The sequence below is a fragment of the Urocitellus parryii genome, chromosome 11, assembly GCF_045843805.1.
Source record: "Urocitellus parryii isolate mUroPar1 chromosome 11, mUroPar1.hap1, whole genome shotgun sequence".
Taxonomy (NCBI): domain Eukaryota; kingdom Metazoa; phylum Chordata; class Mammalia; order Rodentia; family Sciuridae; genus Urocitellus; species Urocitellus parryii.
In genome coordinates, this window is record NC_135541.1 from 72,697,562 (window position 1) to 72,719,658 (window position 22,097).

Genomic DNA, 22,097 nt, shown 5'->3' on the forward strand with positions numbered 1-22,097 from the left:
AAAAAGAACTAGGAAGGAAGGAAGGATGGATGGAAGGAGTGAAGGTATTAAGAACTAATAAGATTCTATTTTGAAGGCAGAACCATCAGGATTTGATGACTGTTTTTTCTTAAGATGTGAAGAGTCAAATTTAACCACATGATTTTTTGTCCTCAACAACTAGATTCTGGAGGGGCTGGGGATGTGGCTCAGTGGTAGCGCGCTCGCCTTGCATGCGTGCGGCCCGGGTTCGATCCTCAGCACCACATACCAACAAAGATGTTGTGTCCGCCGAAAACTAAAAAATAAATATTAAAAAAAAAAACAAAACAACTAGATTCTGGAAGGGTAGGGTAGCTTGTAACTAACTGAAATGGGAATGTTTGGAGGAGGATATTGAGGAACTCAGTTTTTCCTGTACTGTTTTGAGTGCCTATTAGACCTCCACATAGAGATGTCAAGTAGACCATTAGATACAGAAATCTAGAATTCTAGGAGAAGTTCAAGTTAGAGATAAATAAATTTGAGAGTTGTCAGCATGAAACGCTATAAGATTGTTCAATATCACCAAAGGGAAGAGTGTTATAAAGGAGAGAAAAGACCTAAGGGCAGAGTTCATGGGGCATTCCAATATTAAAAGGTCTGAGAATAAGTGTCAATAAGAAGGGACAAAATCAAAACAGTAGAAACTAGGTGAAATCTTTCCATAAAAAAGGGAGTCATCAGCTGTGTCAAAATGCTGCAGGTAGATTAAGATGAAGACTGAGAAATGTCAGTTGAATTTGACAACATGTATGTCTTTTGTACATTTAATCCTCACAAGAATAATTCTGAAACACTTTAAGCTGTGGAGAAAATTCAGATTAATGTAACAAAACGTCTTCCACACAGAGTTAATAGATTTTTAATAGTTTCTAAAATTTGATTTGGATTTGTACTTTTAAATGAAAACATTATAAGTTAATTCGCTCATTCAAAAAATATTAACTGAATGCCTACTGGTTGCCAGGCTCTTATTCTGGGGACTTGGAATTATTGCCTTCAAGCAAGAGAAAATAAACTGTAAATAATGTATTATAAAGTGGTAACTGGTATGGGAAAAGAAAAATATATACATATAGCAGGGTAGGGGGATCTGGAGTACTGGGCTAGGAGGTAGAGGGCAAGTTGTAATAGGATGGTCCAGGTACACCTTACTGCAAAGATGATGTAAGGAAATTTATCTGAGTGAAGGTAGTTTCAGATAGATGGAAAAGACGGCACAAAGGAGAACAAAGTCTACTTTGTTCCCCTTCCCAATCCGTTCTCCTTTCCTCCCTAGAAGCAACCTATACAACATTCTAGTCTTTGTTTTTATACTTTTTGCTAGATTTAAATGTGTCTACTAGCATTGTTAATTATTGATTCATATGAACAATCATGCCATGTTTGCTTTCTTTTACTCAAACTTATGAATGAAACATGTAAATCTATGTCATTTGTTTTAATAAGTCAATATTCTATAAATATACCTCAATTTGTTTTTTTTCCCCTCTCACAGCAGTATTGTATTAGCATTCTTGATACACGTTTCTTTGTGCATAAGAGAGAGATTTCAGGCTTTATATCTGGGCTATTTATATGCATTTTCAACTTCATTAGATATTACTAAGTTATTATTCAATTTCTCATATCAATAGTGTATTAAAAGTACTATTTCTTGTGCTGGGGTTGTGGCTCAGTGGTAGAGCGCTCGCCTAGCACGTGCAAGGCCCTGGGTTCAATCCTCAACACCACATAAAAATAAATAAACAAAGGTATTGTGTCCAACTACAACTAAAAAATAAATATTTACCAAAAAAAAGTACGATTTCTTCTTGTCCTCACCAAACTTCAGTATTTTCAGTTATCATTTTTTAATTTTTAGTGATATATATCTAAATGTTTCCTGAGAAACTAAGATGACTCCAGAATATTTTATTACTAACAAAGACTAATATTTTATTATCATCAAGGATAGAATTTACTCAATATTTTTTAAAACTTAAGTTTTCTTTAAGACCTATTCTTGCAGTTTATTAAGCCAACTCTCATTTCTGTAAATTCTAAATTACGGCATTAATTGCCAGCTCTAAACTAATACAAGATGGAAAGGTTGTCAAAACCTTAAAATTTAAATGAGGAATTACTTTTTAGCTTTAATAAAATGTTCAATAGGGGGAAAGCATAGAAGATATTGTTACAGGGTGTGTGTATCTTAATAAACCATGCAATTTAGTTCCCATGATTGTTCTTGTATTCCCATATTGTCTAACAGTATTGTTGTTATTAATATATAAAAGTGGGCTAGAACACTTCTTTTTGAGATGGTTATTATCAGATGCTGAAAAAGTACTTCTTTGACACATAAGAAGTTTGATTTTATCCAGAAATAAAGGGTTTACGAATTTAAATATAAAAATATTTGAGTAAATTTTTTCTTACTGTCTTTTAGATTAACAAATAGAAATATAATACACAAACCTGTGGAATGGACTTTAATTGCTGTGGTGTTGCTGTCATCGTAAGTACTCTTTCAGATTTTAACTATAAATTTTGATTAGTGAAAAACAAAGGTATATACTAATTTGATAAACTGCCTTGGAAAAATGTTAAATCTCTATTTTGTGCCTTATTTTTCTTATAGGATAAAATAGTTTTCATGTAAAGTGATATACCATATTTTGATAAGCTATAATCATTCTCTTTATACTTTTTATCTTTCCTTCTGAGGACTCTGTTCTTCACAAATACTATTATCTTTTGAAAGAAGAACATATCCATGTGGAATAAATACAGAATAGTTCTTTAGTTTCATTTTCAATAATCCATTTTATTAATACTGAATGAGCATCATGATTTTACATCTGTATTTTTATCTCATGCTATTTCAACATACTTTAATAGCATCAGAAAAGATTTTTTTTTCCCAAATTGATGTGTATTTTAAAATCTAACAAATTTAAAGAAACTAAATGCTTACTATACAGCATATATAAAACATTTAATACTCATTCACCTTTTAGAAAGCCACTTGTGGTTTCTAAGACTGTTTTTAAATCAAGTTAAAACCGTCTAATAAGTGTAGTGTTTTTCAGCTTGAATTGTAAAAATCTTTTGAGGACCATTCATTACTGCATTACTGTTGCTGCCTGGTGCTTGTTAGGTCATCAAAGCCCATAGGACATCAAAAACTTACTGGACATTCACAGGTCAGGAAGTGTTATGAGTCAACCTCATAGCATTTCCAGCCCTGCTTTCTCTTTCTTTGATATTACTTCAGTCTGACATGTTATTCTGGCTTCACTGTCCCAAGAAAGGCTATGCTGGGAAGCATTAGAGTAGGCTTCAGTGAACCAGAATCTGTGTCACCCAACCAGATACAACTCACATGATTCATTAAATCAGAACACAGAAAATAACTTTACTTGAATGCCCCGATATAAATTTTTTATCAACCATAAGAACAAATCTTTTGTCATTTCTACTATTCAGTGTTCCAGTTGAATTGGTAATTTGTGAAACAGATCTTATTAATTTTTTAGAAAGTTCTTTCTACTTTATGAAATGTGTAAATATTTTGGTCACTGGCAGAGAAAATCCCAGTATCTCTGCTTACCAGCCATATCATATGCCTGCTCATAAACCCTCATAGACAACTGTTTAACTGTACTTCTGCAATTCATTATACTAAAGAGGAAGTAACTTTTGGTTGACAAGTTAGAGGCTTAGGCCCAGCCGTAATCTCAGAATCTTGCTTCCTAATCTAGTGACTGGAAATATTATCTTCATGAACAGCTGCTTACTAAGGACATGATAGGTCCTACTTTTTTTTGTACAAAATTATTGTCACATCTCCAAAATGTATAACAAGGAACAAAAACGTAAAGAAAATGAAATAATGAAAGCTACATTAAATTCATATAATTATTCTGTATAAAAATAAGCCTCCAATGTTTGATTTTAATAGAGGTACCATGTGGCACAAAATATTAAAAGCTTTGCTAGTCCTTTTATGCACTATTTGACTTCCCTAACTTTTAATGTAATAGGGAACCTCTTATTTCAAGGGTCAGTGACCCATAAAAAATAACAGCTTAGTTGAATTCAAGAAACAAACTGTATACATCTTAGGTTTATTGCTTGTTTTATGTGTGCAGTAGATACTGAAGTATTAGTTAAACACTGTTTTGTCATTCACCTTCTCTTTCGTTAATATATCCTAACCCCTACAGCGAGATCTAACTACTTTTTTCCTAATCATTGAGCCTTTTAATTCCTGGACTACTAAAATTCTTTCCAGTTTAGGCCTTTATGACTTCTTTTTAAATCTTTGGTCACTATAGGTACCAAAGCAGATGGTACTTCCTAGGTTTTTGCTTTTGAAATCTTCTTTTCTCATAATTCTCTCACACCTCACGCCCGCCTTAAAATTACTTTTCGTTCTATGTTTGCACATTTTGTATCTTCAGATTCTAACTGAATCTCTTTATTATTTGATCATCAGCTTCTAAGACTTCTATCTCCTTCCCGTATTGTTTTATTTCTTATTTTTTATTTTTTCAGAAAGTCCCTTTTAGCTCTTCATTTTTTCCTTCCTCCAGGGAACCTATGGTTCAGCTGATAGCTCTTGTTATCCACAACTTTGTCCTTTTATCACTCTTTTGTGGTGTCTATTGGTATACTAGTTAGAGAAAAAATTAAAACATATTAATTTATATTTCCACCCTTCTTTTCTTCCAACAGTTAACACTTTTTTTTTTTTTTTTTTGCCATGCTGGGAATTAAACCCAGGACCTCACACATGCTATTCTACCACTAATCTACACCCCCAGCAACAGTTTACTTTTTAGAGAAGGTAACATTTGTCATTGGGAAAAGAAAAAGCAGGCATAAGGGCCAGCATTGGATAAAAGCCTGATGGTGAAAAATATGGAGACTTTAAACACCTAAAGAGACATATATTTGTGCAGGATTCACCCTTTTTATCCTTACTTATTGCCACTAAGACTGAATATAGCATACAAACGAATATCTCTTTAAAAAAAAAGTATGATTCAGAAAACCTTCATATCTACTTGTAAATTTCCAATGGAATCCTTTTTATCATAACTTGTAGGCATTTTTTAAATTCATATTTAAAAACCAAGTGTTTGGGGGTGGGGGTGCACACCTGTAATCCCAGCAGCTTGGGAGGCTGAGGCAGGAGGATCACAAGTACAAAGCCAGACTCAGCAAAAGCGAGGTACTAAGCAACTCAGTGAGACCTTGTCTCTAAATACATACAACATAGGGCTGGGGGTGTGGCTCAGTGCTCCTGAGTTCAATCCCCAGTACCCCCCACCAAAATTCTTGTAAGTCTTTGTACCTAAGAAAAAGATTGAATGGTAGTTGTGAATCACTGAAGAGGAATACATAATTACTTTACATAAAAAGTACTACTATAATAATGGTATTATTCTTTATATATGCATATTGCAGATTTTGATTACTAACATGTTTAATGCATGAAAGCTGTTTTCAAAATTTATATAATCCACTTAGAAAAGGATACATATACACACACTATGTAATCAGTATGTTGCTTTGGTAGTTTCAATCTGACTCTTGTTAGTGGAGGGCCAATGGATCAACATTCTGACTAAAATATGAGTGTCCAAAGCAACAGAAAAAGCTGGGGCCTGAATTTTCTTCAGAGTAAATAACCTATTTCTGTAGCACATCATCTTTTCCTAGTGACTTCCACTATGCTTTCACAGATGTATTAACATTAAACCCATTATGCCCCAATGTCCCATATATAGTATACCTATAAACACTTTAATTGAGCAACAACAACTTTGTTATTCCTCTATATGGGACACTGGGATATAATGAACTTTTAAAAATTTTGGGCCCACATCAAATAATTTATCAGAATAAATTACAATTATGGGAGTAAAATTGTGGGAATTTTATACCATTATAATCTCAGAAATTTGATCAAATAGAGTATGTACAATTGATCATTAAATGCTCAGTGAAGGGCTGGGGATGTGGCTCAAGCGGTAGTGTGCTCGTGTGGCATGTGTGGGGCGCTGGGTTCAATCCTCAGCACCACATAAAAATAAAATAAAGATGTTGTGTCCACCAAAAACTAAAAAATAAATTTAAAAAATGCTCAATGAAATGCATTTATGTATGAAAATACATAATTATTCATTCCCACTTCATTTAGATTTCTTATTAGTTATATGGGATCTGAATGGCTATTGTGATTGCAACATTTATTGATATTTATACTATATATTCCCTAGCTTTATACTATATATTCCCTAACTAGTAGCCAGGAATACATAGACCATTTAAATAGTTTAAGCAGTATACATTTATTTTACAATGAAGGAATTACTTTCCTTTTGATTCCCTCATTCTTATTCAGTAAATGTTACAATTAAGGATTTTCAAGAATTCATTATACATAATAGAATATCTGTAATAGTGAAAATTGATTGACCCTGTTTTTATTAAGAACCAATTAATTTTGTTGAATTAAACTTTATCATACTTTACTCTTATATCAGGTTTTATTCCCGGAAAAGGCCAATATGTTGAAATAATACAAACTTGAATCAGTTTTTCCAATTAAATATGCCTTAATAAGATACTAGGCTCTTTTCACAGTCTTGGATGTATGCCTTTTAATTAAAATGTGTATTTATGTGTGTGTCTGTATCATTTTCTATAAATACTTAAGTAACTGTATACTATGTACAACCTGTTAAAGTATATTTTGAAGTGTTTGTGTACCAAATTAGAAAATGCAATAACAAATTACACTAAAATGCATTTTATCATGTGGTGTTATACTGTGTCATATATTCTTTTTCATATTTCTCATAATTACCATTTTACCCACAGTATCGGAAAGAAGCACTTTTTGTTGTGGTCACAGTATTCAGAATAGTTTCTTTGAGATTTTGACAGGCTATTTTGAGAAGACTTTATAGCTACAGGATACCTCCCCTCAGTTCTGCCCCCATCTCTCCTTTCCTTTTTCCCTTTGCTTTTATTCTTCCTCAATGTTCTTTGACCTTTGTCATTATTCTTGAGCCGTTAACAGAAGAGGAGATTGCCAGTGCTGAAAAATCTAGGGAAAGGTCCAGACCAAAACCAAAGAGAAGCCATCAAGAAGCAGATTGACTTGCCTGAGTTCCTCTGTGTGTAGCTCGAGTGCCAGAAATGGGAATCAAGTTTCTTCAAGAGGACTTGTAATTAAAATGTAACTTTTTTCACCTAAATTTAATATGGAAACTTTATAAATAGACTACTACTTTTGATTCTGGCATGGGTGGCCATGGAGAGAGAGATGTGTTGCATTCTATGGGAATTACTTAAATTATCTGATGAAAGACATGAGTACTTATTTTGTATTACTCAGAAAAGATAGAGGGAAAGTGACTTGTAGTAGTCTAACATTGATACATCTATTCCTACTTTTATGCCCTTGATTCTCTCTAATGGAAAGCTTTCAAGACTATCTCCAAAAATGTCCGCTTTCATTTTATTTATCTGAACTGGCTGTTTCCAGTGAACTGTGGCCTGCTTCCTAGGCAGAGACCGTGCAATAGTTTATTCCCTCTAAAAGCTTTGTGTATTCCTGTCGTTCAGGGAGTAGCATGTAAGTCCTGGGAAATGGTATTTAAACAAACTCAAGTTGACCATGATCACTAAACAAAAGCCATCACTGGACACGGACAGCCACTTTCGGTAACCATCATACAGATAGATACTCTGGAGAGTCCCTTCCCTAGGGCTACCAGGCATGAATGGAAAGATGTGACTAAGGCTTTTTACTTCAGCATGCTATTTTTTTAAAGGCTGCCCATCACTAATTTCCTCATAAAATTTGTGAACATACCATGAAAAAATAAAGAGGTGGTTCCTTAGAAATTTATTGGTTCTTAGGAGTCTTCGTAAGTCTTTCTTTTAATATTCTAAATTTAATTTGGGGTATTTGAGACCATACTAAAAGATAATTAAAATTATGTTTTATAGTTTCTTATATTTATGGAATCTCATAATTGAATTTTATTAAAACAAAATTTACCATTTTATTGTATATGGTTCAACTGGTTTTTAGTAAATTCATTGTATTGTGTATTCAGTGCTATCTAATAACAAAACATTTTCTATCATTCCAAAAGGAATCTTTGTATCAGATGAGTTCCAGTTTCCCTTTCTCCCATCCTCTGACAAGTTACCACTCACTCTCTATCTCTGTGGACTTTCCTATTCTGAACATTTTATATAAATGGAATTCTATAATCCATGCTCTTTTGTGCCTGGCTTCTTTCACTTAACACATTTCCAAGGTTTTTGTTCATAGTATAGCAAATAATAGTACTTCATCTCTTTTTATGACTAGATAATATTCCATTGTATGGATATACCACATTGGTTTACCCACTCATCAGTGATGGTCATTTGGGTTATTTCCACTTTGGGGCAGTTATGGATAATGGTGTTAAAACATTCGTGTTCAGATTTTTTTCTGTGAACATATTTTCAGATCATATAGGGTATTTATCTTGGTGTGGAATTGTTGGATCATATGATAACTCTGTATTTAGTCACACACACACACACACACACACACACACACCAACCTCCATACCCCAGTGGCACTTTACCAATGAACTATATCCCTTGCCATTTTTTTTTTTTTTAAGACACCATCTCACTAAGTTACCCAGGCTGGCCTTGAATTTGAGATCCTTCTGCTTCAGTCTCCCTAGTCACTGGGGTTACAGACATGTGCCACGTGCCCAATTTATATTTAACATTTGGAGGAACTACCAAACTGTTTTCTTCAGCATTCTACATTTCCACAAGCTGTGTATTAGGACTCCAGAGATTGAACTGTAAAAGTCATCTCATCTTACACTCACTTGTGATTTTAGGGTTTTATATATACACTTTTCCCCAAACTTAAATATTTCTCTTCTAATTGATTTTAGACCTTCATCAATTTCTTATGTTCTAAAAGTTTCTGTAACATATGTAAAATGAGTACCTTTAAGCCAAAAAAAGAAAAAAGTCATAGTGTTAAAGTTATTTATCTATTTTAGTACTGCGAATTGAACCCAGGAGTGCTGAACCACAGAGCCACATCCCCAACCCTTTTTATTTTTTATTTTGAGACAGGGTCTTACTAAGTTGCTTAGAGCCTTGCTAAGTTGCTGAGGCAGCCTGCCTAGTTGCTGAGATTACAGGTATGTGCCACCATGCCCCAGCTCATAGTTTTGAATTTAAGACTACATAAATAATATCTCAGCAGTACCTAGTGGTATTTCCTTTGGATTCCTCAGTATCCAAAAAATGCCTTTTTTGTTTGTTTGCTTATATATTTCTATATCCCTCCCAAACTAATTACTGAGTTTATATAAGAAAACACTTTTTTTTTAACTGAAATATCTTTACCTTCAACCAGCAGCACTTTGTAGGTAGGACTCAGATGCTTTCTAAAGAAATAATAGTTTTAATTTTTTATCAAAGCCTACCTTCTACAATGATTTTCCCCCTGTTATCCCTGGAAAATGTATAATGTTCATTTTATTTTAATTCATAAATAGTTGAGAGTCCCCTCAAGCCTTAATCCATATTAAAAGTCACCAGTGTTCAAGAGCTGGGGTTCCATCCTCTGCACTAGCCAAAAGATGTGCTCTCCATTTTGTCCATCCCAAGCAGCTGCAGCAGTGGTAGGTAATAAGAGCAGCCAACAGCAGTTAGCCCTCACCAATGATGACCTCAATTTCAGGGGCTAGTCCGTATATCTATCAGTGCCATCTTTACATATGACTGAGCTCACCAGAAGCTAGGAAGCATGAGATTTACAGTTACTGTTGACGGCACTGTAAGAATGTTACAGTCATTGTGTGTGGACCTCCCCAGTTCATTCTGCTGAAATTTTACAGCATTTGGGATTGAGAGGGACTAGATCCACTATTCTAAGAGAACTGCCACATAGCAACAATTATGAAAAGTTTTTTCCAATACTCTACGAAGCTGCTCTATAAACTTGTTACAAACAGGATTTAGATATAAAGTTTTAAAGTCACTACCACCCAGCCCCTTAAATAAACATACATGTAATATATCACTACAAAGTGATTTACAAAGAACTTGTTCCTTTGAATTAGAAATATCAATGGAAAGCATCCCTGCTTCCTTATTAATAGGTAATCCTAAAGCATTAAATGCAAACATAATCAGGGCATAAGCCATATGTTATAAGAAAAACATTTTATTTTATTTGGCTGTCATAATCAAAGTTTTTATCTTTGTTTTCTAGATAATAGTTCTGAACTAGAAAACCTATAATGACATCCTTCTTCAGTGTATATTCTTGTCTTCTTTCTTTGTTTCTCATGGAAGTCCTTAGTAGCCTTACATGCCTGTTGGTTTTTGAAATTTTGGGTCTTTAGCTTTGTGCCTATGATAAAAATAATGGCAATTTTCATTTGTATAATTAATTTTTATTTAACAGAGGGTTTTTAAAAAATTTAATTTCCTTACCCCAAAGACAATCTTTAACTTGTATATGGATCTCATAAAACCCTAAAACTCACACTCATTCTGGATAATATCCTGTTTTTATCTGTAACAAGCAGTGTAGCCTTGCACAAATTATGTAACCTCATATTTTACATTGGCATTGTGAGGGATTGGACTAAATCAAGATTAAGTCAACTTGGCAGTGCAAATTCAACTATAAGATGTTCCAAGTAAGAAACTATTCTCTCTCTCCTTTTTTTTTTTTTTAATGAGACAAAGTCTCAGTGTGTAGCCCAGGCTAGCCTTAAACTCTTGGATTCAAGTGATCCTCCTGCTTCATCCTCCCAGGTGCTCATAATTGCACCCAGTTAAGAGAGAGTTTTGATGCACTATATCAAGAGGGATAATGAAAATGGGTATTTTTAACATAGGAAACAGTTTAATTTTGTCATAGAAATTCATGGTGACATTGCCCAAGTGTTTACTTTGTTAGGTTTCTTAATAAGCTTGACCAAAAAAAAAAAAATAGATTTAAATGATATGTCTGCTCACTCTGTAGAAGGAGTACATAGTGCACTTTTAATTAAATGAGAGGAACATCCCCAAGATTCCTTTAGTCTGTACTGAAGACTTTAGTTGACATGACATTTTTATCAGTATCAAAGATGAGAATGTTCTCTGAATGCAAAAGGAAATAGTAGAGTGGTATGTTACTTCAACATAATACTAAAGGTGGCAAGTTGATTTTTTAAAAGGTTAAAATGTGTTTTAAAACTCCATTTTGCTTACAGAATCCCCACTATATCTGTGAGCCTTTTACCTCTTCCAATTTATTCTTTTTTTTTTTTTTCCCATTTTTACTCCTTACTTTCCCCCTGCCCCACTGATGCTAAGTGTTCACTGATACAACTTCTTTGATCCAGGTACTCTAAAGTAACCTGAGTTTCTTCTCTGATATAGTACTATAAAAAGAAGAGATAGATACATTACTTGAAGCCCTGATTTTTCTTCTGAAGAGTTTATTTGTACATTTTTTTGTCTTTAATGTCATGCATGAAAACCAGTGTGAGTAGAACCCATGTATACCTTGAAATTAGGAAATTCATACTTTGCTATAGCATCATAACTGGAAATCAGTGTAGAAGCAGCCACCTATACAATGATGAAAATTTTTTAAATGTTTAGAAACCGGACTAAAAAAATAGCCAACAAATATCTTTTGAGTACCACTATGGGTTAGACTATCTTAGATCCTATAAGGGATGCAGAGGTTACACAAATCCTCTGTCCTCATAGACTTTATAGCTTCCTGGAGGTTGTGTAAAGGAGGAGATTGACTTGTACACAAGCATTACAATAAAAAATTGAATGTGTTAAATGCCAAAAAAGCACAAATTCTTATGGGGCTTCAAATCTCAGTTCAGATTATAAAAATATTTTATAGAAGTGGGCTATTGTGGATTCAAAAAACAAGATTTCAAGAAGTAGAATGAATAGATAAGTGCATCCTAGGAAGCACTTATAGCTCAAAAAAAGCAAAAAGAGATATAGTCAAGAGTACAAGTTAACTAGAAAGAAAGGTTGGGTTTATTATGAGAAAGATTTTTTTAATGGCAGGTAAACTCAATTCAGGAGGAATAAAAATCATTTAAATTTGAGCAAGTAACATCATAAAACTTGTACTTTAGGAAGATTAGTCTTGCAGAGATCTGGAATCAAAATTGATCTTCTCTTCCACATTGCACCAGCCTTCAGAGACTTTTAATTACTCTTAAAGTAAAACCTCTTATTGTGGTCTACATGGCCCTGCTTGGCCTAGGCCCTATTTATTTCTCCAGACTCTCTACCTCGTTCTCCTCATTCCTGCCTCTCTGATCTTCTTTCATAATTTTCTCATCATATTCTCCCAGAATAGGACATGAATTCAGTTCTTTTTTTGCTCTCTTCCCTTCATTAATTAATTCCCTTTCATCATTCAGAACTTAAGGAACTTTCTCCTCAAGAAACTTCCTTACTTCCCTGACTGGATCAACTGTCTCTATAAAGAGGCTCTCATAACACCATATACTTCTTCCTAGCAGTTTTTCTGATTTCTGTTCAATCATGTGATTACTTGATTAATGTTTGCCTACTTCACTTGACTTAAAGATTTTTAGGTGCTGGTTCTATGTCAGATTTTACCCACCATTATAAACCTAATATTTAGCATTTTGCCTAGAACATCACCGAGTTACAAAAATATCTGAAAGAGAATGAGTGAATAAATGGATGAGAATAGTTTGGAAGCTATCAGTTCTTGCTCTTTGTTGACTCCTTCTTTCCTACCTGCCTATATGTGTTCATTCTCTTTAAAAATCAAAACAGATAGGGCTGGGGTTGTAGCTCTGTGGTAGAGCACTTGCCTCGAATGTGTGAGGCACTTGGTTCCATCCTCAACACCAAATATAAATAAATAAATAAATAAATAAATAAATAAATAAATAAATAAATAAAGATATTGTGTCCATGTACAACTAAAAAACATTTTTAAAAAAGCAAAACAGATAAACACACCTATCCTTTGTCCGTCACCTCAGACTATCATCTACTTACCTTTCAAATATCTAGAATCGCTCATCTGCTCTAAGTGGTTCCAGTGCTTTTTATTAATCCCTTGCATTCTGCATTTTCTCCCCACAATTTATGGAATTGATTTTCCCAAAGCCACTGCTAGTAATTATCTAGTTAAACAAAAACAATGAGGTGATGAACTAAAGGAATTATAGCGAAAAAGAAAAGGGAAAGAAATGAGGAGAGAGACATTATAGCTCTAAAAATCTACAAGGTTTAGCAATGGAGAAGGAATCAAAGACAACTTCAAGATATTAAAGGTAGATGGCTGGGGGGTATTAGTGCCTTTAGGGAAGTAGGTTAGATGAACTAATTGGAAATGTTACAGTTGGTGTTACACCTGTTCTGCAAGTATTGAGACTCTTCCCATTCAGTTTAATATTCAGGCATATTAAACAGTTAAATGGTACCCCCATAAGTAGTTTTAAAATGTGGAAAAAGAGCTGACAAATGGAAGGAAAACCAGAGATCTAGATCTTGGATTAAGTATTGGGTTGGGTGAGATGGCTAGGTAGAGAATGTTCAGAGTCAAGATAAAACAGAATCTTGTAGAACAACCACACACAGGCTAGGGATGCCTAGAGAATACAGAGAAAGTGGGGAAGGAGGAAGATTAGAAACAGACATTTTTTTTTGACACTAACTGTGTGGTGGATTATTACATTTATATCTCACAGTTCATTCCACTTACCAAAGGAAGAGAGACTCTGAAAAGACAAGCACCTTTTCCAGGCTTGTCAAAACTAGAATACAGGCTCAATTCTAACTTCAAAACATGAGTACATCACTTCACAGAGTGAATTAGAAAGGAATGTATATAACCAGAACACTGTCAAGGAATCTAAAGTGCATTTGAGGTTCAAGGTAGTAACTGTCTTTCTGAGGAAGTTGTCCTCTGAATAAGGATAAAGGCTGACAAAAGACAGTGGTTCTGGGCTGGGGATGTGGCTCAAGCGGTAACGTGCTTGCCTGGCCTGCGCAGGGCGCTGGGTTCAATCCTCAGCACCACATAAAAATAGAATAAAGATGTTGTGTCCACTGAAAACTGAAAAATAAATATTAAAAAATTATTTCTCTCTCTCCCTCTCTCTTTCCTCTCTCTATCTTAAAAAAAAGAAAAGAAAAAGAAAAAAAGACAGTGGTTCTGGCAAGTAAGTAACTGTAGTGGGTTGACCTACAGTTTCCATAATGGAAATCAGATTGCAAAGGCTGCTGTAGTAGACAAGTGTTGAGATACTAGACATGTGTTAGTTGGCTTTTCATTGCTGTGACCAAAATACCTAATGAGAACAACTTGGAAGAGGAAAAGTTTACTTGAGCTCATGGTTTCAGAGATTCAGTCCATTGTCCGCTAGCTCCCTTTGCTCTCGGCCTAAGGTAAGACAAAACATCATGGCAGAATGGCATGGTAGAGGAAAGCTGCTCAGCTTGTGGCAACCAGGAAACAAGAGATCTAGGTGCCAGGGACAAAATATAAACCCCAAAGGCACACCCTCAATGATGCCTTCCTCTAGCCACAGCCTACCTGCCTGCAGTTACCACTCAGTACAGTAGTCCTTTCAAATTATTAATTCATCAAATAGATTGATCCACTGGTTAGGTTACAGCTCTCATAATCTTATCATTTTCACCTCTGAACATTCTACATTGTCTAACATGAGCTTTGGGGGAATACCTCATATCCTAATCATAACAGTATGGCAAATGTTAACTGCTCTTTTCATATGGTTAGCAAAAGATGAAAGAAAGAGAAGGATTATAATCTGAAAGGATACGATAAACCTTCAGAAAACTTCACAAGATAGAGGAGGCTTGAGTTTGTTGGTATCAGAGGGGAAGGAGACACTGGACTGGCAGGGTAAAAAGAGTGAAAGGTGTCTGTGGAATGTGGCCTGTGAAGAGACTGGGAATGTCATCAGATGCCTTTTATATTTTTTTCCTTAATGCCTTTTGTCCATGTCTTTTTCCCATTGCTTCCTCCATGTTTCTCTCTGCTTGCCTTGAATGTCAGTGTTGTTTGGTGACATTTTTGCCTCCTAGTCTTAATTTCAAAAGTGAGTGAACTAAGGCTGGTGGCATAGGCAGTAGAGCACTTGCCTTGCACATACAGGGCCTTGGGTTCAATCCCCAATACTGAAAATAAATAAATAAGCAAATAAACAGAACTTGTATATTTCTGCTTCCAAAAACCCATATTAATTCCTCATTAGTGGCTCTGATTGATTCTTTCCCCTTACACCACCATGATCAGCCCTGGAGAATTAATTTCGAGCAGCATAAGCTTGAGCTATACAACCTCTATGCTTAATTCTGGTGACCTTTTTATTTTTTTTTCTACATTAGTGATGTTTACCTTCCTGGCCTTTTCATTTTCCATGACCAACAAATCAGTCTTAGGGACATAAACATGTAATTCATTTGCCAAAAATAAAAATTATATACATATATGTCTCTATATGACAATAAGACACTGCCCATTCATTCAAATATTGTGTTTTGACAATGTGTAAACAATGCTAAATGAAGAAAGATGTCTATAGTAAATAAAGTGAATTTGAAATTGTTTTCTTATAAAAACATAATGTCCCTGCATTAAGGTCATTGTCTTATTTACTTTTATCTCCTTAATGCCAAACATGCAATTTGGCATTTGGTAATTGTTCACTGAATAAGGCAAATGAATGGAATAAAGCAAATGAATGGATGAGAAAAACTTGGGTAAATTATTGTTGATATTATCCTTCAACAAAGATTTGGTGACACTGGCAAAATTACATTGCACGTGAAAAAGAAAAAAAAAGCTGCTTATGATTATGAATAGAAGGAAGGACTTTCATTACAATCAGAAGCAACCTCTATATTGATTTATATTTTTCCAGGGTTGGTGTAATCTTATAAAGAAGTGACTATTTAGCCTAAAGAAAATTGCTGCTTTTAACCATATCTAACATTTTGGTTTTGGTTTTGTGTTTGTTTCTTGCAAATAAAACTTTCTGAAATGTTTAAAATTACCAAATGGCAAAGTTAGCTGTAAATGTGAGATTATCTTTAAATCATGTGATTACTAAATAAATGAACATTTTTATTTAAAAAAAAAAAAGATTTGTTTCATCCAAAAACTTCATTTCAAATGTTTTTTCTTTTATCTTCCATGGACTTGCTGTTTAAGCCTCTATAAACTAAAAATTTGTTTACAGAGGAATTCATCTCTAGTAGATAGATGTGGCACTATATCTTTTAGTCATATATCTGATGATCACAGGTACAGTCCTGGAGAATTCTTTAAATGTTTTACGTTTTGATATTTGTTCATTGAATTGGAAATATTTATCAAATATTAATGGGTTCTAATGGAAATTTTCAGTCTAGAAGCAAACTCTTCTTTAACTAATTTTATCAAAAGTGTTTTATTAAGTAGTCTTGGAAGCTTAAATGATGTTATAAGGAGGAAAAATTATTATTCCCAAGTATATTAAGAGTGCTTGTTAAATTCAAGATCCTGAATCTAGTGTACCCTTTCTTTCAAGAGAGAGAGAAGAGAGAGAGAGAGAGAATTTGTTAATGTTTATTTTTCAGTTTTTTCGATGGACACAACATCTTCATTTTATTTTTTTATGTGGTGCTAAGGATCGAACCCAGCGCCCCGTGCATGCCAGGCGAGCGAGTTACCGCTTGAGCCACATCCCCAGCCCAAGTGTATTCTTTCTTTGTTGTCTTTAAACACTTTCCTTTAGCTGTCATGGTAGCACACACCTGTATTCTGAGAAACTTGGGAGTCTGAGACAGAAGGATCATGATTTTGAAGCCAGCATTGGCAACTTAATGAGACCATGTCTCAAAATATAAAAGGGCTGGAGGTGTATGGCTCAGGGGTAGAGAACCTCTGGGTTCAATCCTAAGTACCACCAAAAAAAAAAAAAACAACTTCCATTTAATTTGTATATCGTAGACACTTGACACCTCTTAATATTCTTCCTGTCTCTGACTTCTCTTTCCCCACTTTGATCATTCTAGTTTATAGTAAAGTCATAGGGTTCTTGGAGATAAAATGCAAATGCTTCCATTTTGCTCCTTTTTAAAACAATTTTACAAAGTTTTAAAGCAGATTATAATAACCAGAGGGTAAGACAAAGCTTGAAATTATCTGGTTCTCAATATTACTATTTTATGTTGTCCCAGCAGCCATTTTAAATGAAGAATTTGGGAGTTAGCTATTTGTCATTTTAGTATAAATCAAGTATATTGTGTGTTAGGAGAGAGATGTCAAAATACACAAGCTTAATACTGAAAATCCCAGTGTAGCAAAAGCATTTGAGAAATTAGTACAGACTGCTTGGTGAACACCTACAATATCTGTATTGGTGAAATCAATCACATTATAAAAACTGAATATTCTGGGCTATTTTAGCTTCATTTTATTTACTGATTTTTTTTCCAATGACTTTTTCAAACCCCACATTATGTTTTTCATATAGTGATTTTCAATTGTTGTAACGTAGCATACTGTACAGCAAAAGTGTTTCGGGAGAACAAAGCAACTGCCAGGTGATAACTATTTTCCTCTGGTTTCAATGCTGAGAAAAATGTTGCTCATTTAAAACACTAAGACTTAAAACCATTTTCATATACTCCAAAATCAGATTCTCCAAACCTATAAAATTACCATGCCACTAATTTTCAACTACTATACATTTAGTTGTGTGGTTATACATTGAAAGTAATCATTAAGATATGTACCTTGGCCGGGCACAGAGGTGCATGCCGTGATCCCAAAAAACCAGGAGACTGAGGCAGGAGGATCACAAATTCAAAGCCAGCCTCAGCAACATAATGAGACCCGTCTCATCCTAAAAAGGGATAGGGATGTGACTCAGTGGTTAAGCACCCCTGGGTTCAATCCCTGGTACCCAAAAAAAAAAAAAAAGTCTTTCCTGGTAGGGCAGGGGGGAGTGTATATAAAGAAAGACTTTTTATATATATGACCCCCTCCTGTCCCAGTTTAAAATAAGGGAGAGGAATCAGTGAATACAGACTTCTTTTGAGTAATGAGGTTAAAAATCAAACAGTACAATTTGTTTTGGCTAGAAAGAGACAAGCATGTTTGTAGGGCATGGGGAAGGATCTAGTAAAGAAAAATAATTTGAAGCTGATGGTAGGATGGAGAGTACAAATACCTAATAAAACAAGGTCCTAAGGGTGCATAAAGAACTGAGATCAGACACAGAAGGTAAAGTAACTTGAATAGGAGAGAAATAGTACATCTTCCGAGACCAGAGGGGGGAAAAAAGTGAAGAATGGTGTGGCTATTAGATACACTTGGAAGTAGGAGGAGAATTTTTTAAACCATGCCTGACAACTTAATTTTTCAATGAAGTGGAATTTGAGGTTGTGTTCTAGAGGTGACGCTTGTATGGAGAGTGAAAATAGTGGTAGTCATTGAGATGATTCAGAAAAGGAGGTAACCAAGGGTAAGAAAAAACTGACAGATGACAGTAAGTGTCCAGATGAGGCTAGTGAGCATGGGTTTATAGTAGTAATAGTATAGATTCCCTGATCTCCTTTTCTTCCTTCCACAAACCTACCCCAGTAGTTTTCAGCCATCTTGTTGTAGGTGAGAAAAAAGTATGTTGCAACATTGATCTCAGGTTTTTAATAATTTTTTTTTTAGTTGTTGCTGGACCTTTATTTTTTATTTGCTTATTTATATGTGGTACCGGGAATCAAACACCGTGCCTCACATGTATAAGTCAAGCACTCTACCTCTGAGCTACAACTTCAGCCCCTCAGGTTGTAGTTTTGATGGGTAGGATAACTAAGACAAGGAAGCAGAAGGTTCAGAAGAGTGATGTAAGAGATTAGTTCAAGAAATCATAACAAACATAATTGGTAAAGGATAATGAAGTTACTTTAGGAAGAAAATTGGTTATTTCAATCAAGTGTCTCTTGTGCCCCTCTTCCCAGAATTATATCCTTTTTTAAAATAATAATTATTATTATTATTATTTTTAGTTGTAGTTGGACACAATATGTTTGTTTTTTATTTATTTATTTTTATGTGGTGCTGAGGATCAAACTCAGGGCCTCACACGCACTAGGCAAGTGCTCTACCACAGAGCCACAACCCCAGCCCCCCAAAATTGTATCTTGAACTCTGATATCTCTCCTAGTTTATAGGTCCAAAAACTTTGTTCTTTTTGCTGGGTATCTCCATCTGGATATTCCTCAGGCATTTGAGATTGAACTCAACTTTTCTTTCAGATATCCCCCTATTCCTTTTGGTGGCATTTGCAACTTCCTAATTACCTATAATTAAAATCTGACTGTCTTATGCTTCTCTTGCCTTTTATTTCCCATAATCAGTCTGCCTTTATAACTTCTTTTAAACATTTTTCTCTCTTCCTACTGCTACTAATTCACGTCAAGCCTTCATTATTTTCTGAGACTGCTGAATTAGCTTCCTAAACAGATCTCCTTACCAAGTTTCTCTTCACTCAACTAGTCCATTCTTCTTTCAGCTATAATAATCTTTTCACTAAAGCTTAACTCTAATCAATCCAAAATCCTAGTGCCAGGTCAGGTATGGTAGCATACTCCTGTAATCCCAGAGGCTCAGGAGGCTCAGGAGGATGTAAGATCAAGGCCACCCTCAGCAACTTAGCAGGACCCTATCTCAAAATTTTTTTAAAAAAGGGGTGTGGGCTAAGGATGTATCTCAGTGGTTAAGCACCCTGAGTTTGATCCCTAGTACAAAAAAAAAAAAAAAATCCTTGGGCCTTCCCAGCTCCTACCACATAATTTTGCCAAAATACAAGGCCCTTCTGAAGTAGTTCCAACCTGCCTATCCTATTCTTATTTATCATTAGTTTGTGTCCACTGTTTCCCCTTACAGTCACCTTTGATAGCACTGTGGCCTGTGCTTGAAATTCCTTTTTGTATCTCTCTAACCTAGCCTTCATGGCCCACTTCAACATCATGATCTTCTTAGAAGTCTTCCTTAAGACACCATGCCAGATAAAAAACATTTGGTTTAAATTCCACAAATAAGACATCTCTTTTGAATAGTATTAATTACCTTCTGCTTTGTTATATAGTTAAATGTAAAAATATTTTATTATTCAGATTCTTCCAACAATGTAACAATTATTATAGATTATTAGAACTTCACAAGTTTGTTCAGATCAAAAGTTTAGGGCCTGATGACATGTGCCTATAGCCCAACCTATTCAGGAGGCTGAGGCAGGAGGATCACTTGAGCGAAAGAGTTTGAGGCCAGCCTGAGCAACCTAGCAAGATTCCATCTCAAAAAAAATTTTTTAACTGACCTTCAAATTTAGGGGTTCTTAATACTTGCTATTCATTAGAATTCTATAGGGAGTTTTTAAAAAATATTTTTTTTAATTTTTTTTAAGAGAGAGAATTTTTTTAATTTTTTTTTTTATTAGATTTTGGCGGACACAACATCTTTGTTTGTATGTGGTGCTGAGGATCGAACCCGGGCCGCACGCATGCCAGGCGAGCATGCTACTGCTTGAGCCACATCCCCAGCCCTTTAAAAAATATTGATGGCTAATTCAAAAATTTTAGTTAACTGATTTTTGGTGAGTCCTAACCATAAGTATTTTTTTAGATATATTTTTTTTAGTTGCCAATGGATCTTTATTTATTTATATGCAGTGCTGAGAATCGAACCCTGTGCCCCCCACATGCCAGGCAAGCATTCTACCACTGAGCTACAACCCCTGCCACCATAGTAGTTTTTTTAACTTCCTCAAGTGATTATAATTTATACAAAAAGAATTAGGAACTAGTGTCTTAATTCTGGTGCTTATTTGATGTGCCAAGTGGAAAGCTTCTAAGTTATTTGACTTAGCTATGTCTACCAGGATTTGCTTAATTAAAGGTATGCAGCTTTCTTCTGAAGTCTTTGTTAGTTACTGATGTTGGAAGGTACCTCTCGGCTATCACAGAAAAAGAATGAATTAGAAGCAGTAGACTTGTCAGTTTTCATTAGCATGTTGTTTTGTAATGACAGATTTCAAAATTTATTTGAAAAGCACAAACAGGTGGGCCTTTGAAAATCATAAGATCTGCTAAGCTCTTGAAATGAATCAGACATGTGAGCTAGTGTGGTCTAGTGGTTAAACGTGTAGACTAGTAGAAGTACTTGTGGGGTTATTTGCTCATCTTTACTGACTTACATGACCTTAAGAAAGTCACTTGAGCCTCACCCTGTAGCTAGCCCATGCTGCAGCTTCACAGAAAGACCAAAGACCAACAAATTAATCTCAAAGGTTTTTTTTTACAAAATTGGAAATCACTGTAATTTCTTATGTTTGAATCAGTGGCCACAAGAGGAACAACTGGGAAAGAAAATTGGCATCTTTAAGGGAAACAAACTCATCCCACTCAGATTTAGAAAGTCACCCACCACCAGTTTTAAAGTGTCTGAATTTTAAACTCAACTCTGACTTCTTGATATCTGTTTCTTTATAGATGGTGAAGCCATGTTTACTCTACTTAAAAATATTAACAACAGGGCTGGGGTTGTGGCTCAGAGGTTGTACGCTCACCTAGTACATGTGAGGCATTGGGTTCGATCCTCAGCACCACATGAAAATAAAATAAAGGTATTGTGTCCACTTACAACTAAAAAATATTTTTAAAATATATTAACAACAAAACTTAGAAACTTAGAAAAGTACACAGAAGTAGTTAACCCCAGTACAAGCCCAATCATTTTATGGAAAAGGAAAAGCTCTTCAACAGGGTGAATTTTGGTCCATTCTTTGTGCGCCCACGTGGGTGTTATTTTATTTTGAAGAGGAAGAGAGAGGCCACAGACAAGTGTTTTCAAGGACTCACTAATGGAAATGAATCTTCTGCTTTTTCCTCAGGAAGAAACAAATGATGTAGAAAAAGAGTTAATGTTAAATATGAAATTCTAGTTATTTGCC

At 34.8% G+C, this 22,097-nt stretch overlaps 1 protein-coding gene across 6 annotated transcripts in view; it reads left to right on the forward strand.

Moving 5' to 3' along the window:
• The window catches only part of Rpap2 (RNA polymerase II associated protein 2), a 114,031-nt gene that overhangs the window by 53,498 nt on the left and 38,436 nt on the right, over positions 1-22,097 (forward strand). For 4 of the 6 annotated variants that reach the window (XR_003302065.2, XM_026403085.2, XM_077803679.1 and 1 more), the window contains one exon: positions 2,453-2,521. Coding sequence is in view for 5 of the 6 variants with exons in the window: in XM_026403085.2 (XP_026258870.2) it covers positions 2,453-2,521 (69 nt within the window). In the remaining variant the exon portion in view is untranslated. Of the gene's footprint in view, positions 1-2,452; positions 2,522-6,897; positions 8,272-22,097 lie in introns of those variants that run through there. The other 2 variants (XM_026403086.2, XM_026403087.2) reach the window with 2 other exon arrangements.